Source organism: Peromyscus leucopus, chromosome 13 (genome assembly GCF_004664715.2).
Source record: "Peromyscus leucopus breed LL Stock chromosome 13, UCI_PerLeu_2.1, whole genome shotgun sequence".
In the NCBI taxonomy this organism is placed as follows: domain Eukaryota; kingdom Metazoa; phylum Chordata; class Mammalia; order Rodentia; family Cricetidae; genus Peromyscus; species Peromyscus leucopus.
This window is the reverse complement of record NC_051074.1, coordinates 33,224,268-33,240,707: the sequence shown is the minus strand read 5'-3', so window position 1 is coordinate 33,240,707 and position 16,440 is coordinate 33,224,268. Positions and strand designations below refer to the sequence as shown.

Here is a 16,440-nt window from a genome sequence, read left to right as displayed (position 1 = left end):
GTATAAAGCTCCTGGCAGCCCATGTATAAAGCCCAGGGTAAGGTGAAGTTTTTCATTTTGGAATGAAAGGTAGGACTTGCATTAGCAGGGCTCTACAACTTTGTATAAAAAAAAAAACAAAAAAACCACATTTCCCACAGAGAACATATTTATGTCATTATTGTTAACAGATATGCTTTATACAAAAGAAAAGCAGACACAGAAATTCTTGGATTCTAGGTTAAATCCACAGGAATCATTCTACCTTCAGAATAACTAATAGTTCAATTTCAAATTCAACAGTGAGGTGTGAGGTGGCTGGAAGAAGGGGTTCGGCACTCTGAAGGATACTGCAAGCAGGAAGCCCAGGATGCAAAAAAGTGGCGGCCAAGCATGTTCCCACTGCGCGTGCACATCCAGCTCACACACTTGTCATGGCCTGTGCTGATCACCCACTCGGCTGCCAAGCTGAAGATGATAGCAGACACTCGGTTCTGATGGGCTGCAGGAGACAAACGGAGGGTCAGTGCCCTCCAGGACAGAGGCTGTCTTCAGAAACACCTCCCCACACTGGGGGAGAGCTGAGGCTCAGCTTCCACAGTGTGTAGTCAGGACCCCAGTAGACTCCAGACAATCTGCTTCTCTCCATCCCTCCATGTTCTGCCATGGGCTCTCTCCAAAGCCCTGGGCCACCACACAGGGAAGGCTGTCAGAAGCCAGGAAACACTAAAGGCCATGCTTAAGAAGGATTCCAATAACAGCAAACAAGGTTTTTTTGTTTTTTGTTTATTTTTATTTTTTTATTATCTGTCTGTCTGATTGTGTTCAAAGGAACATTTTTATTTTTGCTCTGAAGACCTTATTATGCTATCTATATGGACAGAGGCAGATTTTTCTCAAGAGGCAAAGGTGGTTTTTTAACTGCTGATTAGTTCATCATGGCTCATCCCTTTCCTGCCATGATAGACGATGGACCCCCAAACTTTAAAACAACTTAAACCCTTTTTACTCTCTTAATTTGCTTTTTGTTAGGTCTTTGGTCAGAACAACCAGAAAAGTCACCCATACACCTGGCTAATACCTTTTTGCACTTATCTAATAGAAGATATACCCATTTTAAAATAAATCATTATTGTTTTGTTTTGGTTTGGTTTTTCAAGACAGGGTTTCTCTGAGTAGTTTTGGTACCTGTCCTGGATCTCACTATGTAGACCAGGCTGGCCTCGAACTCACAGAGATCCGCCTGCCTCTGCCTCCCGAGTGCTGGGATTAAAGGCGTGCGCCACCACCGCCCAAAATAAATCATTATTAATAGGATTCTTTTTATAATACTAGCATTGTATATAAGAACAAATGCAATTTTGTGAAATTTTAAAAGAAGCCCTTTATGGAATCGTTCTGTGTATATTTTGTATTATTATTTATAAAGACAGAGCATCTGTAAAGCCCTCTGAAGCAGTAGCTGAGAAAGGAGGAAGTCGTGCTATCACTTAACCGCTGCAATGTTTCAGGTCGATCGGGTACCCAAGGCAGTGGCATGACTCCGCCCTACCAGGCACGAGACTGCACACAGTAGGTATCTAGTAAATGCTCAGTAAGGCCAAAGGGCAGACAGAGAAAACGCTGCCTTTGCTCTCAGCTTGTGTGAGCGGCTCAGAAGAACTCGGGGACCCAGAGAGGCAGTGGGACTGTCATGCACACAGACTGCGAGGAGGCTATGCTAAAAATTACATCCCCCCCCCCCCTGAAAGCCACGGAACTGCAAGGGTGCTCCCACGGCTCTCAGCCATAGGACCAAGCAACCCCGATCCCAGACGGTGACTGAGGGACTGCTGTGGGGCTGAGTGCGCTTTTCGTTTCATGTTTTTCTGCTTTGATGCTATTTCTAATTTCCCAGACACGGGGTGCGTATCAGTTTCAGATATAAACACCGAGGGACGTGGCTTTTACAAAATCAGAGACTACGTCTTCTAATTAAAAGACGAATTTGTTCTGTCTGACTCCAAACCCTTTCCCCACCGAACCTGTGGCTGTCAAACTGAAGTAAGACTTATCCCAGCTCACGGTAAAGGCCTCAGAACGGCAGTCAGTTGATTTTCTCAGGAACAGCTATCTTATTTGGAGGCTTAGATCCTTTTTGCTATTGTAGTTTTTTCAAAATTTTCTTTTAGGAAAGGATGGCGAATCCTGTTAATGCTTATCCTGCTTCACTCACCGTTTCTAAAATCTTCCATGCGGTAGAATTAAAAATGTGGCAAACTCTATTCAGCCTTCCATATGGTTTTCTAGATGTCAAAGGTCACCAATGAAATGCAAACTCTAGAAAGCACTACAGAATTATGCTGTATATAACCCATAGAGAACTCTGAAAACTTAAATACAAAACAAACAAATAGATGAATCTTTCTTAAACAAGATGTTCCAAAGCATACCTTTTAACTCAGTTACAACACACTGCAACTCCCTGGGAATACAGACACAAATCACAATGGACATTCAGAGAAGACAAATGACCAACACTAAATAAAGCTGAAGTCATTTTAAAATTGTGAACTCTTCTATCAAATTGGAACCAAATAATAAGGCGGCAATGTTAGGAAGAGCCAGCAAGAGGGCAGGCACCTCACTCACCCACTGGTCACGAAGTTGCAAGGAGTTGCATTTTTGTTTGGGAAGCAGTTTGCAAAAATAGATCTCTAGCACTTAAGTAACTTTTAATGTCTGGCCTGGCTATTCCTCTTCTAGGAATTTGTCTTAAGTAGAAGTCATCAAAATTAAACATCTAGAGTCAGTGTCACATCTAGAGCCAAGAACAGACACAGTTATACATGTAACTATGAGTTACACCTACAGACATGTGCATGTACACACAAACGCAGGCATGTATATTGTACTGTATGTTAATCAAAAACTGGAAGCAGCTCACATCTTCTTCCAATAACAGAAGAATGGTGAAGTTAAATCTTGTACACTTACACAATATACACAAATGTCAGTGCAAGAAGCAGGAAAGGAGGATAAATAACTTAATATTCTCTCATATAACTGTGCAATATAATGGAAATGTTAACATGGAAACCTACCTTCAATGTGTGTGCGTCTAAATGTGTACACATGCAAGAGTGTGTGTCATTACCTGGATAGGTCTTGATAAAATTCATTTTATTAAAATCTTCAGAAACGTGAAATTCCTAAAAGCAAGCATACGCAATAAATAGACAGTTACAGTTCTTCAAACAACAGGAGCTCAACTTGAAAGAGAATCCAAACTTGAATCAAAGTCCAAAAAATGCTTGTCACAAGGCATGGCACTCAAGGTGAGCTACAGAGGGGATTCGAACCGCTCCTCCCAGCTAACGTGTCCTTGGGCCATCATTTCCTTTAAGGAGGAATCTCGATCAGCTGGAATCCTACAAAGAAACTGCTGCTCACTCACTCAGTGCTTGAGTCTGATGCTTCCTCCTCAAGCCAGTCTCGCTCTAACCACAACACTTTGTTAATTGTGCTCCTTTGGCTATGCAAAACTAAACTAATAAACCTCTCAAGACAACGCCTAAGGAGCAAATGTGAAAGACCTGTTGTCAACACTGTTGATGACTTACAGGAAGGACACGGGGATGGCTCAGCGATTTAATAAGGAAAAATGCATGTTGTATGCATAAACATATCCTCTAAAACACAAATTTTAGAGATTGTAGAGGGTCTTTTGATATTCTTGTATTTTCCAAATAATTAGGAGAGAAAAAAAGCATGCACTTTTATAATGAAAAGAATCAATAAAAGTCAAAAGAATATGCACTAATTAGGAATCCTACTGATCAGTGTTAAATTGTTAAGGTGCTATGTAATGCAGACATCATAAACTGTAGACTGATTTAGAGTGAGAAAAACACACATAAAGGAATATAGACTTCCCGTCCTCCATCTGGCTTTGCTGAGTACCAAAGTTCATTGGCACTGTAAATGACACTCTAGACAAGGTGGCCAACCCAGAGGTCAACTGCTGACTCGCGCTGAATGAGATTTGCACTATCTCTTTCTGCTAGAGCCACAGCTTTTATGTGCTGTAACTAGAAGAAGAATCCCGAGTGCACACACTGCCACCCGGAGAAGAAGTTTGCAGCTTACACTTGAGGGTTTATCTCACATGAGTGTGTGCATCATCATGATATCCCTACAAGGTCTTTGGAAGGAGATGGGCAGAGCTTTGCCCAACATTGCTAGCTACCCTGTGTGCAGAATGGTCCTTGCCACCTGCCAAGGCTGTATGAATGATAGGGCAGCAGCCCATCCTTCCTTTTGGCTCTTTCTTCTCAGCCCTTAAACTAATCAAGGCATCTTTACATTAAAAGGCAAAACGTATTGTAAAATAAATATATATATATATATAAAAAGGCAAATCAACTAAAACAATAATGAAGATCTTTGACCTACACAGGACTCTTCGCCCCTTCTCAGCAAAAACCCCTTTCTTATGATCACCCCTTCCTAGCCAACCTCAGGCTTTCCCACCACGGTCCCTTCTCCTACCACTGTGTTCCAGACTTCTGTGCCTGCAAGGAGAGTGTGCTCCCTCCTAGCCCTGGCCGCCTTCTTTTATTTACTTATTTACGTTGTAGCTAGCATGTAAAATACTGGATAATCTTGAGGGGATTTTCAAGCACACTATGTTTTGATGGTCCTCTCCCCCTCCGCCATTTCTCCACGCATCACCCCTGATCTCCCTTGTCGCACCCCAGCTCAGTTTCTTTTCTCCTTTCAGGACTATTGTGTCTTTGTGCCCATGCCCACCCTTCCTCGTTGCTCAGCTTGGTCTGCTTTCTAGCTTCTTAAGCTTTACTCATTCTGCTATCTGTTTATATCTAAGCATATGCTGCCTTCTCAGGACAGCTTGAGCCCAGCCTCTCTCAGTTATCTTAGGTTTCTGGAACTCACCACCTCTCTGCTCCCTTCTTCAGTTCCTCGGGAAATGGCACCACAGCCCACTTAGTTCAAACCCCAAATCTGGTGTCACCTGATATCTTCCTCTGTCTTCTCAAACTGAACCTACAGCAAACATGCCAGGAGGTATCTTAATGCATCCACTCTGTCCACTTCTGGGGCCACTGTCCTTGATCCCAGATTCCTGGTTGCCATGGTAACTTAACTTTCCCTTCCATTCTTGTTACTCTCCACTTCAGTCTCCACAGAGTTAGTCATCTAAGAATATATAGCCAGGCACAAGAATATGGGTGGTGCCTATAATTCCACTCTAGAAAGGCGAGGTGGAAGATCATAGGTTTGAGGTCAATGGGGTCACACAGTAGATTCTAGGGCCAGCCTGAGCAGTGTAGTGAAATCCTATCTGAGAGAGGTAGAGGAGGATATGAATTACAATACATCATTTGCCTGTCAAAAACCTTTTGCTAGCTTCTCACTAAATTGACCCATGGGTCTTGCATGACCTGGCCCTGGTCCACATCTCAGTTAGGCCTGGGTCCTTCCTCTATCATTCAGTGCCACCCAGCCAAGATACCTTCCTCCAACACAAACCTGGGTCACCTCAAGTCTTTACAGAGCTTTCACTTCTGGAATCTCTGCTGACTGGCTGTGACAAGGGTGCCAAGTAAATACAAGGGAAAAGAAAATACGAATGAGTTGATCCGAGCTCCTGGGAGCTCCTAGACTCTGGACTGACAGCTAGGGAGCCTGCACGGAACTGACCTAGGCCCCTGCATGTGGCTGACAACTGTGTAGTTTGGCCTGTTTGTGGGGTCCCTAGGAGTGGGACCAGGATCTGTCCCTGGCACATGAGCTGGCTTTTTGGAACCCATTCCCTACAGTGGGATGCCTTGCTTAGTCTTGATGCAGGGGAGAGGAGCTTAGTCCTACCTCAACTTGATATGCCATGCTTTGTTGACTCCCATGGGAGATCTTACCCTCTCTGAGGAGTGGATGGAAGGTGGGTAGATAGGAGGTGGGGGAGGGAATGGGAGGAGAGGAGGGAGGGGAAACTGTGGTTGGTATGTAAAATAAATTTTGAAAAATTAAAAAAAAATACAAATGGTACTGGGAAAACTTTGGGTATCTACATGCCAAAGGGTAAGTGTGAAACCATCCCTCAGACCATCTACAGAAATTAATAATGGGGCCAAGATCTAAATAAAAGCTAAACTGTCAAACACTTAGAAGAAAGGAGAAGTGTAACGTATCTGTTCCTATGACAGGATTAGGCACACTCAGAGTGATATGGCCACAGATTAGTTTACTCCTGTGACAACAGGATAAATAACCTTGAGCCAGGTAATTAAAAGTTTCTCCGATATTGTAGCCAAAGTACAAGCAACTACAAAAAAACAAAAGAAAAGATAAATTGGGCTTTACAAAACTTTAAGCAAGAACTTACAACCCAAACCCAGGGTACTGGATGGTGGTGCATGCTTCTAAGATCAGCACTTTGGAGGTAAAGGCACTAAGGGGGTGAGTTCTTGGGTTGCTTGGCCTATAAAGCAAGGCTCTTTCAAAATAAATAAATGAATGAATGAATGAATGAATAAATAAATAAGTAAGTAAATAAATAAATAAATAAATAGATAAGAATGGGAGGATTTCCTGAAATGTTAGTTACCATATGACCCAGAAATTCCATTCCTATATATCTAACAAATTGAAAAATGTAGATTCACACTGAGACTTATACACAATGTTACTAGTAGCAGTGTTCACAACAGCCCCACATGGAAATAATCCCAATGCAGTCAACTCATCAATAGACAAAGTGTAATTTCTCTATCTAAGAGAATACTCTATCTGAGAGAACATTGGTCTACCATAAAAGGGGATGAAGTAACTAACCCAAACTGTAGCAGGGAAGACACACATAAGAAGCTACACACAGAACATGATTCTGTTCACACAAAATGGATAGGATAGACAACTCCCCATTCACAGAAAGTAGATTAGAGATATCTAGATGGGGGAGGTGCATTAGAAAGCAACTGCCAATGAAGACAAGTTTTCTTTGTGGAATGTGAAAATGTTCTGCAATTAGAAAGGGGTGATGCTGATATGATCTAATGAGAATACAAACCACTACAAACCACTAACATGTACATGTAAAATGATGGCCAATACAGTGCATGAGCTACATTTCTATTGAGGAAATGAACAGACATGTACACACGGTTAAATGTATAAAAAACACCAGTCAGTAACAGACTGAAAATTTAAATATCCTATCCTCCACCAAAGGTGGTTCAAGGTACACTGCTTTCCTCTGGAACCACATGAGTTCCTGAATGAATAGCTGGTCTGTCTTCTCAGCTCTGTCTTTCACAAATATTCACACATACACAGAGGTTCTCCATTACCCTGTCAAAGACAGAAGCAGCTAAAGTTCTCGAATCTACTGTAAAAAGTCTATGCTTTGTGGGTGACCTGCGTACCAATATACCAATCATGAGAGCATTTTGAGATGTATAGAAATTAGTTCAGAAGCATTTAATTAAATTGAACTCATTTTCAGTCTAACATCGATGATGAATCCGACACTGATCATGCCAAACAACATGTTCAGCATAAGTAAACGTGGGGTGGTCTTACAAAGGACATACTGAATATATTGGAGAAACTACCTACCATTATAGCCCCGTTATCCTGGCCCACAAATATCCGTCTGCTGTCGTGATGGTAAGCCATAGAAGAGCAAGGAGCTGCCAGAAAGACAAGACCACACTGTGAGAAAAGCTAAGTATTGGAAGCCATTTTTAAAAGCATATTATTATTAAGAAGAGTTATGCAGTTTAGGTTTTAAAAATAGACAAAAATGCTTCATGAAAAATAAATTGTACAGATTGAAAATTGAAGTTTCCTGTGGCTTATGTTTAAAACTGGAACGGTGTAAGTCATCCCATGGTTACTTTTAGAACTGTGGGTGAAGTTTGCCAGCGTGAAGTCTCGTCTGGGTGGAGCTCCTGCTACAGCACAGATGCCTCCAGAACCAGTGTTTCTGGGCATGCTCTGACATCCAGATGCTCACCCTGACCTGCCACCCTTCCCTAGGAAAGACCAATGATTAGTTGGACTCTAAACAATGGAGGGTACTGGCATGAGCATGCCAATCCCATGGCATATGTGAACAAGCAAGGAAACCTACCACGGGATTACTTTTTTCCTCAAGAGAAAAATAACAATTAGTCCCTTTGCAATAGCACACACACCCCAGTTTGCAGTAAGCGGAGCTGTGACTGCATGGGATAGCACCGACCTCTTTCATGCACACACCTGCTATGGCCAACCCATCCCTCTTCCAAAAATCATGGGCAACAGAATTTCTTAAGTAGTAGAAACTCCAAACTGTCTTCTTCTAAATCAGAACAAATGTGATTCCTAAAACCGAACATCTGGAGACAGAACTGTTTGGGTTCACTCCCCATAAATAATTTTAACTAGCAATGAAAGACCCACAGCATAGAAATGCATGCAGTGTGGAGAGGGGGAATAAACCAGATGTGTGTGGCTTTGGATTAAAACTGTCTACTAACAATAAACAAACAAACAAAAACAAATGAAAGCTGGGCTGGGTGGTGCAAGCTTGTAACTAAGCATTTAGAAGGCAGAGGGAGGAGGATCAAAATTCAAGGCCAAACTGCCTACCCAGAAAGTTCCATGCTGCCTGGCATCCACGCAGAGTGACACACTGTCTCAAATCCCCAAAGAAAAGTCAAAGAGAAAAAAAATCTCCAAAGGAAGTTAGAGCTTGAAAATAACTTGAAGTTTTCTCATTCCATTAGGCTTATGCATTTCTTGGCTTTTATTTATTTGGTGTGTGTGGCGTGTATACTTCTTCGTGTATGTGTATGAATGTGAGGCCAGACATAGACATGGGGTGTCTTTTCTTGCTCTCTCTCCTGTTTTGAGACACCGTCTTTCACTGAACCTGCAGCTGACCAATTCAGCCAGGCTGGCTAGCTAATGAGCTTCCGAGATCTGCCTGTTTCCAGCATCTTTCCTATCTCTGCCCTACATCGCTGGCATTGCAGGCAATCGGCATTATGTCCAGAATTGCACCCCAGGACGATTGTAAGATCGCACATGGGAAAGGACTATTCGGTTGCATTCAAGAACTCTGCAGGTGATGGTAGACACTGACACCGTACACAACTCAGTTGGATGTATGTGGCTTTGAACTGGCTCCAAGTGCGCACACTCCTATATTTATGTTTTGAGTTTATAATATATAATCTCATGTTTAATAATTATACCCTCTACCAGGCATAGTGGCACATGACTTTAGTCCCAGGACCTGGGCGGGAGGCAGAGGTAGGAGAATTTCTGTGAGTTTGAGGTTAGCCTGGTCTAGATAGGGAGTTTGAGGCCAGCTATGTGTACAAAGTGAGGCTGCCTGAATTAAAAGATAATTATAACCACAAAGATATATTGTTAAACACACACACACTAATCTCAAGCAATTAAAGCAATCATCAGCTGCTTCAATGATTTAAAAGATTCACTGTTACCATTTTGTTTGCTTATCAGCTGATGATAAATTTTGATGTTTGGCTTTAAGCTTCAATTCTTTTAATGCCTGACACTATCATAAAGCTACATAAATATGTAAAATTCCTCATTTGTGTAAAAATGTCAATGTGCTGAGTAATTTTATGATGCTAGAGACTTGTTTATTTATTATATTATTGTCTTGTGTGTGTGATGGGGGGCACACACGTGCCACAGTGAACATGTGGTGATCAGAAGACGACTTTCAGGAGTTGGTTTCTCCTTCCACTGTGGGCTCCAGGGAGCGACCTCAGGTTGCCAGGCTCATGCAGCATGCACTTTCATCCACTGAGTTGGCTCATGGACCCCAGAATTTTTTAATTAAAAAAGCTTCCCTAGTTTGGTTTGGATATTATGATACCCTGGGCTGCTTTTCTGCCTTTCCCTCTTCCAAAAGAGAGATTTCTACTGGGGTAAGCAAGATGGAGTTTAAAAAATGGGAGTGGAGGGGTCAGGTACTCACAAAGCTTTACAAACAGGAAAGACACAGAGCATCTTTCAAACTGGTGGCAATATCCACACCCAAGGCACCGGTGAGTCTGAAATCACGGATGTGAAACTCAGAGTGGACTGCTGGATCCACCCACCACAGGTTCTGTTGACAGTCTCTGGTGCTGGGGCCCACCTGACGCCCTCACTGTTCACTATGGCTTTCGTACGGTAGTGGCAGAGCTGAGGGGCTGCCATTGACTGTCTGGCCCATGGGATCTCAACACTGTCACCTGGTCCTGTGCATAAAACACCATGGATCCACCTCACCCTTTTGGTAGGCGGCACAGTTCTGCAGTCACAAACAGGTGTGAACTGGAATCACTGCCACAAGCCATCAACTTATATCTCCTCAGCCTCTTCATAAAATGGCTGTTGTGATGACATCATCAAATTTTATCTTCCAAGGAAAAAAAGGGCACAAAGAAACTGAGTCACCACTTTCTCTTCAGCACTGTGAAAGTAACTCTTGTTAAGGGAAGCAAGGTTATAGAGCAGGACTGGCCACCGGCGGCAGCATGTGAAGGGTTACCTTGGTCACAGGGAAGCTGGAATCGGTAGACGGCCACTAAACAGCTCAAATCCAGTAATCTGCAGATCGTTTGGAGAAAGGACATCTTTCTTGTATTTTGAATTTAATTATGCAAGAAATGCCATGGGAAAATAGCAGTTACTTTTCACAATCCATGTCTCTATTTCTCACTGCCGTGCTACTGACGCTTAGGCAATACGGAAGTGTCTCCGCTGGACTGGGGCTCAGCACTTGGGAGGCTGAGCAGAAAGACTGCTGTGAGTTCAAGGCTAGCCCAGGCTACAGAGTGACGCCTTGTCTCAGACAGTAACAACAAATCACAGCAGCAGCAGCTGTGTGTAGAAACAAACCTGGCGTGCGGTGTCAGGCAGCCACTGCAGAGCCCGGCCGGGCCTATTCTTTCCAGCCCTCCTTCTTCCTTTTTTTGTTTTTTCGAGACAGGGTTTCTCTGTGTAGCTTTGGTGCCTGTCCTGGATCTCGCTCTGCAGACCAGGCTGGCCTCGAACTCACAAAGATTCGCTTGCCTCTGCCTCCTGAGTGCTGGGATTAAAGGCGTGAGCCACCACCGCCCGGCACCAGCCCTCTTTTAAACTGGGAACTACCTCAAGAGAGCCAGTGAAGTCAAGAAAAGGATGGATGGGGACAGAGAGGACCATGGTCACATGCTCAAGATCTAACAGCTATGATGAAGTAGTGGTACCCTAAGGGAAAAAAAATCAGTAACAGCAGGGCAGCAAGAGGGCTCAGTGGTTAAAGGCACTTTCTGTCATGCCTAATGACCTGAGTTTGATCCCTAGGATCCACATGGTAGATGGAGACATCAGATTCCCACAAGTTGTCCTCTGACCTCCACTGGAAGCATCTCCCTCCACACAATATAAATAGATGTAATTTACTGTTTCTAATTCACAATCAAGATGCACAAAATATTTGGAAAAGGGAAGGCTGGAGACACAGCTTCCCAGCACTGCAAGAAAAATAATTCGGGGGACAGGGGAAGAGGGACAGGGAATCTGAAGAGTAACAATGGAACGTGGGGGCACAAGCATCTCAGCATCTTAGGAGCATGAGCCCCAATGTTCAGGACCCAAGAGGCTGAGTTATAACCCTACTGTGAACTATGGAGGAAAGCAGGGCTGGGAGCCTGAGAAGGTGAACACCAGCAGCACTGAAGAGGTGTTCTGACATGACGAGCACGCTCTGCCAGCACTGGGGTGACTTCCCGGACCGTTGCTCCCTCAGCGACCAGATCTGCGGCTGAGCCACTGGGAAGTAAGAAGCCACGAGTCCAGCCGAAGCCTCTTGTGTGGCTGCTGTAGCTAATGAGGCCCAGAGGATATCACCTCCTGATGCCCTGTTGCTCAAACAGGCTCCAGAAGCGCTTTAACTGAGGCGGTCGCTTCATAGTTAAGGAGAGAATTCTGAGTAAGAAACCAAGGCTGTGCTGCCATAATACATGCAGACACGGGCAACAAGAAGGTTCTACTACTTGGCATATCACGAGCAGCCTTTCAGGGAGTCTTCCAATGTGCTCTGTATTCCATTGCTAATACTTACTATCAAGCAGGATTCCAAACGTGTTTCATTTTCAATGAGTGATTATAAACATAAAGAAGTTGACCAGCTGTCCAAAGCTCTTGGAAGGTCTAACACTAAAAAACCACTAACATTCCCATCACACAGAATGTCCTGAATAACTGCTGATCCATACCGTACCAAACGCGGCATTTTCGGAATGCTTCTTAGGAAAGCTGTGACCAGTGTCAACAGTAACCAGGACAAGTGACATGAGGCCTCTTACGGAGGAACTTCACAGTGTCCTTCAGTAACAAACGATTAAGCTCACAACAAATCCATTTCTTTTCCTAGAGGGTCATCTAGGAAGAGTATCTCAAGGAGTCCCACAGTTGTGGCTGTTCACTCACTAGTTAGGAGCTAAGACCCCATTACGAAAAAGGTCTATGTACTCCATTTACTCCTGTGAGTATGACTAGCCTTTAGCCTGCTCTTGTCCCACCCCACCTCCCCATGTCACGGAGGCCCAAGGTGGAATACTTTCTAAATAGAGAATTCCCTCAGAAGCTGCCTCCTTTGTGGCTGTTTTGGGACAGAAGGAGTGACCTCCCACTTGGCCTTGGGTGGCATCCAGGCATTTTCTGCGGGGTTTTGTCTGAGAAAAGCTGAAGAAAAGAAGGAAGACAGAGACATGGTAATGTGGTGATGTGTGCACTGGCTTGACGATGTATGGGTAATTCGATGTCAGGGCATCCTAAGAGACGGGGTCTCGTGTAGCCCAGGCTGGTCTTGAACCTTGCTATGTAGCTATGGGCAACCATGCCCAGTTTCATGCCACGCTGGGTACTGAACTGAGCTGCAAACATGCTAAGCAAACACTCTTCCGACTGGGCTCCATGGCCAGCTTCTGAGAAGACTCTCCGTCTCCCAAGTGTTGATCCTTGGTCCACATCTTTCTACAACACTGAGGGACAGTGTGGAAAGGCTGCTAACTCACTAACCTAACTACTGACCCTAACCACTGAGGAGAAAGTGACTGCTGGGCCAATGAGAAGGCTCTCAGCATTTAAAGGCGGAGGATGCTGAAAAGCCCAAGTTTGCTCCACAGTACCCACATGGGAGACAGAACGGAATCGACACTCCAAGTTTTCCTACAACCTCCAAATATCCGCCAAGGTAAGAGTGCTTACACAGCTAAGAAACTGTAAAGGTCATTTTTGTGAAGTCACTACGGAGTTAAAGCTGGACAAATTCGGATGAAGGAAAATGGCCGTTTCCTGTTTTGTTTTGCAATCATTTCTTTCTTCAATTGTGGTCCTGTTTCAGTTAGGCTGGTAGACAAAGTGCCTCTGGAAAGGAGGGTTCCTGTGGTTTATTACGGCCTGTCAGAGTCTTAGGCAATAAAGGAGCATATTCTGAAATCCAGCAGCAATTTTTAGCCAGGCCTTTTGAAATTAAGTCATCAAAGGCATCAGAAACAAGGCCCTTAAGTGGAGAACTGTGTGACTTACACCCCATTGTGTGGTAGATGCTGGGCCAGTACTGGCCACTGTCTCTTTTCAGCCACACTCGGATAGTTCTGTGGAGACAAGAAGAGAGAGAGAGGAGTGCTCAGTCATTTTACCTATAAAATCTTCTGAATGGCATGTCAGCTAACTGGGCAGAACTGTCAATCATCTAATACTATAAAATCCGAACACACAACGGGATGAGAATTAATGCCCATGCCAAGTATTTGCAGACACTGTCATCTTTAAACCTTTCCATCAGTGGCGACTGACTCCCCATATACATTAATGTACTTCACACAAGCACCAGCTCAGCTCACCATTCTCCAGATTCAGTGCAAAGCAAAGAGCAGCCTTGGCAGAGAGAGTTTGCTACAATGCTTTAGAAAGGCTTACTCTCCAAAATATGCATAAAAGACATCCAAGTCATAAGAATGCTCACCCTCAGTGGTGTATGCAATGGGGTTATCTTCTTTTGTAATTCAGGGCAATTTTGTTTTTTATTTAAAAAATTCAACATTTTTAAATTGATCTTACAAAGTTATTCAAAGGGAAATATATACATACACAGAATTTATTATATTATATATGGTATACATACTTATATATTTAATATATTATGTATCACACAGTATGACCATGGTAAGTTATATAATACCTAGTGGTCAAAATTTCAAGTAATTTTAATAACGTAGAAACATACACTATATAATGACATACAAAGGAAGCTGAAAACTATCAACTACTTTTCTGGGTGAAACAGATTGTACCAACAAAGTCACATGACTGTCTCACCAGGAGACACTGAGGAAGGCATCAGGCACACAAAGAAAGAAAAGCTGGGTCCAGGGACACACACACCTTCAATCCTGGCACTTGGAAGCCTAAACCAGGAGAATGATCATCATGAATTAAAGTCCAGCCTTGGACACATTGCAAAACCCTATCCCACAGAAGTAAAAACAGAAAAAATGAAGCAGCATGCTTATGGAAAAGCAGTATGGGATTGGCGAAGGAAGAGAGGTGTAAGTGTCTCAGTCAGTGGGAGGTCTCGCTTATCCACAACTATCCTCAGCCTCCTGCCCTGGAGAAAAGTGTCCCACACTGTGTCTCTGGCCTCTTTTTCATCAGGGCACACAGGGCTGTGAGGAAATCCTTTGTGTGCAGGAAAGTAACTGAGCAACAGAGCCAAAGGGCTGTGTGTGTGTGTGTGTGTGTGTGTGTGTGTGTGTGTGTGTGTGTATGTGTGTGTTCACTGAAGGAGAAAACAGCAGGGCCAGCCTGGGCCACTCCTGCCCTTGCCAAACCTCTAAGGCAGGCTCTGCTCCAGCCCCCTCTGTGGAACTGCATTCTAGTGGGGTCTGCTTTGTTCACAAGTTTCTCATCGTCCACTGTCATTCTTTGACAGTTGTGTTTATATTTCTAATCATGGGCTGGCAAGGTGCCTCATTGGGTAAAGGCGGTTGCCATCAAGAATGAGGATCTGAGTTCGATCCTTGCTACACAGTCAAAGGAGAGGGTTGATTCTCATGGGTTGTCCTCCATCCCTGAGCTGTGCCACTCACAGACACACACACACACACACACACACACACACACACACACACACACACACAAAGATGAATAAATAAAAGTATAATTCCAATAGCAACATGACAGTTGACAAATGTTGGTAAGTTCAGACTGAAATATATAAAAACTAAGTGTTGACACATAGTTCCATTTATTTATCAAGCTATTTCCTTTTGAAGTTCAAGGCAAGTAAAACTCTTCCACAGGGACAAAACTCAAGAATGGCTGATTGATTCTGGGGAACGGCGCAGATTGTGGAGGTGTGAGGAAGAGAAAATGGCGAGGCTGTGTCCATCTACTAGAAGACGTCCCACTACTCTCAAGATCTGCATAGCCCACTGTGTCTGTGTGACTGGACGGCCATTCAAACTGGACAGTGATCTTCACTGACTAAATCGATGACACCATGACACAGCACAGAACCCCACTTAATGTATGTCTTAAGGCCAATGGAATCTGACCGGTTTCAGTGTATCGGGAGGACAGAGGGACAGGAGAAGCTGTTAAAACACCATGACAAAGGTACTTCAGCAAAAGCAAACCCAGGATTCAAGTGGCAAACTTAGCTCCTGTAACTCCCCAGCTCAGGCCTTGAAAACCAGTGAGCTGCCATATTTCAAGTCTCCAGAAGGTCCTCTCAGGTTATGCCCCAAGCTCTCCTCCCTCACCATTCCACCATGAACTATTCTCTATAGACTTGTCCTTCGAGGTAGATAACAGGTTGGATACTATTTCAACACAACTCCATCTAAAAACTCAATGGAAGTATACAAGGATTACCCTAGAACTGACTCACAAAAGGGGCCTTACCTGTGCTGACTGTACTCCATGTTGCTTAAATCAGAAATGTGGTGATATTTTATTTCTGCTTTAATAAATAAAGTTTGCCTGGAGATCAGAGGAAATAGCAAGCCATTTTAAGTAAACAAAGAAGTCAGGCATTGGTCGCACATGCCTTTAATCCTATCATTTATCAGGCAGGATCTCTGTGTGTTCAAGGCCACACTAGGGAACAGACCCAAGTGGTGACATGCGCCTTTAATCCCAGTACCAACCACAGAGTTCTGGAGGCCTGTACAGACAGGAAGTGACAGAGCTGGCCAGGAAGAGGAAGTGATATAGCTAGACAGCAAGCCATATACATGGCAGAACAGCAAGGCATATTGGAAGCTGCAGAGTTGGTGAGGTGAGGTTCGCTGGTGGCTTTCCCTATTTCCCTGATCTCTCTAAGGTTTTTACCCCTATATTTGGCTCCGTGTTTTTTTATTTATTAAGACCACTGAGAAATTGGTCTACACAGAAATGCTA

At 43.7% G+C, this 16,440-nt stretch overlaps 1 protein-coding gene across 4 annotated transcripts in view; it reads right to left on the bottom strand.

Annotated features, from left to right (window-relative positions):
• The window catches only part of Wdfy1 (WD repeat and FYVE domain containing 1), a 50,775-nt gene that overhangs the window by 17,022 nt on the left and 17,313 nt on the right, over positions 1-16,440 (bottom strand). For 2 of the 4 annotated variants that reach the window (XM_028884101.2, XM_037210236.1), the window contains exons 2-5: positions 13,564-13,631; positions 7,597-7,670; positions 3,116-3,170; positions 331-481 (exon numbers count right to left, since the gene is read on the bottom strand). In XM_028884101.2, coding sequence (XP_028739934.1) covers positions 331-481; positions 3,116-3,170; positions 7,597-7,670; positions 13,564-13,631 — 348 coding nt within the window. The other 2 variants (XM_037210234.1, XM_037210237.1) reach the window with 2 other exon arrangements.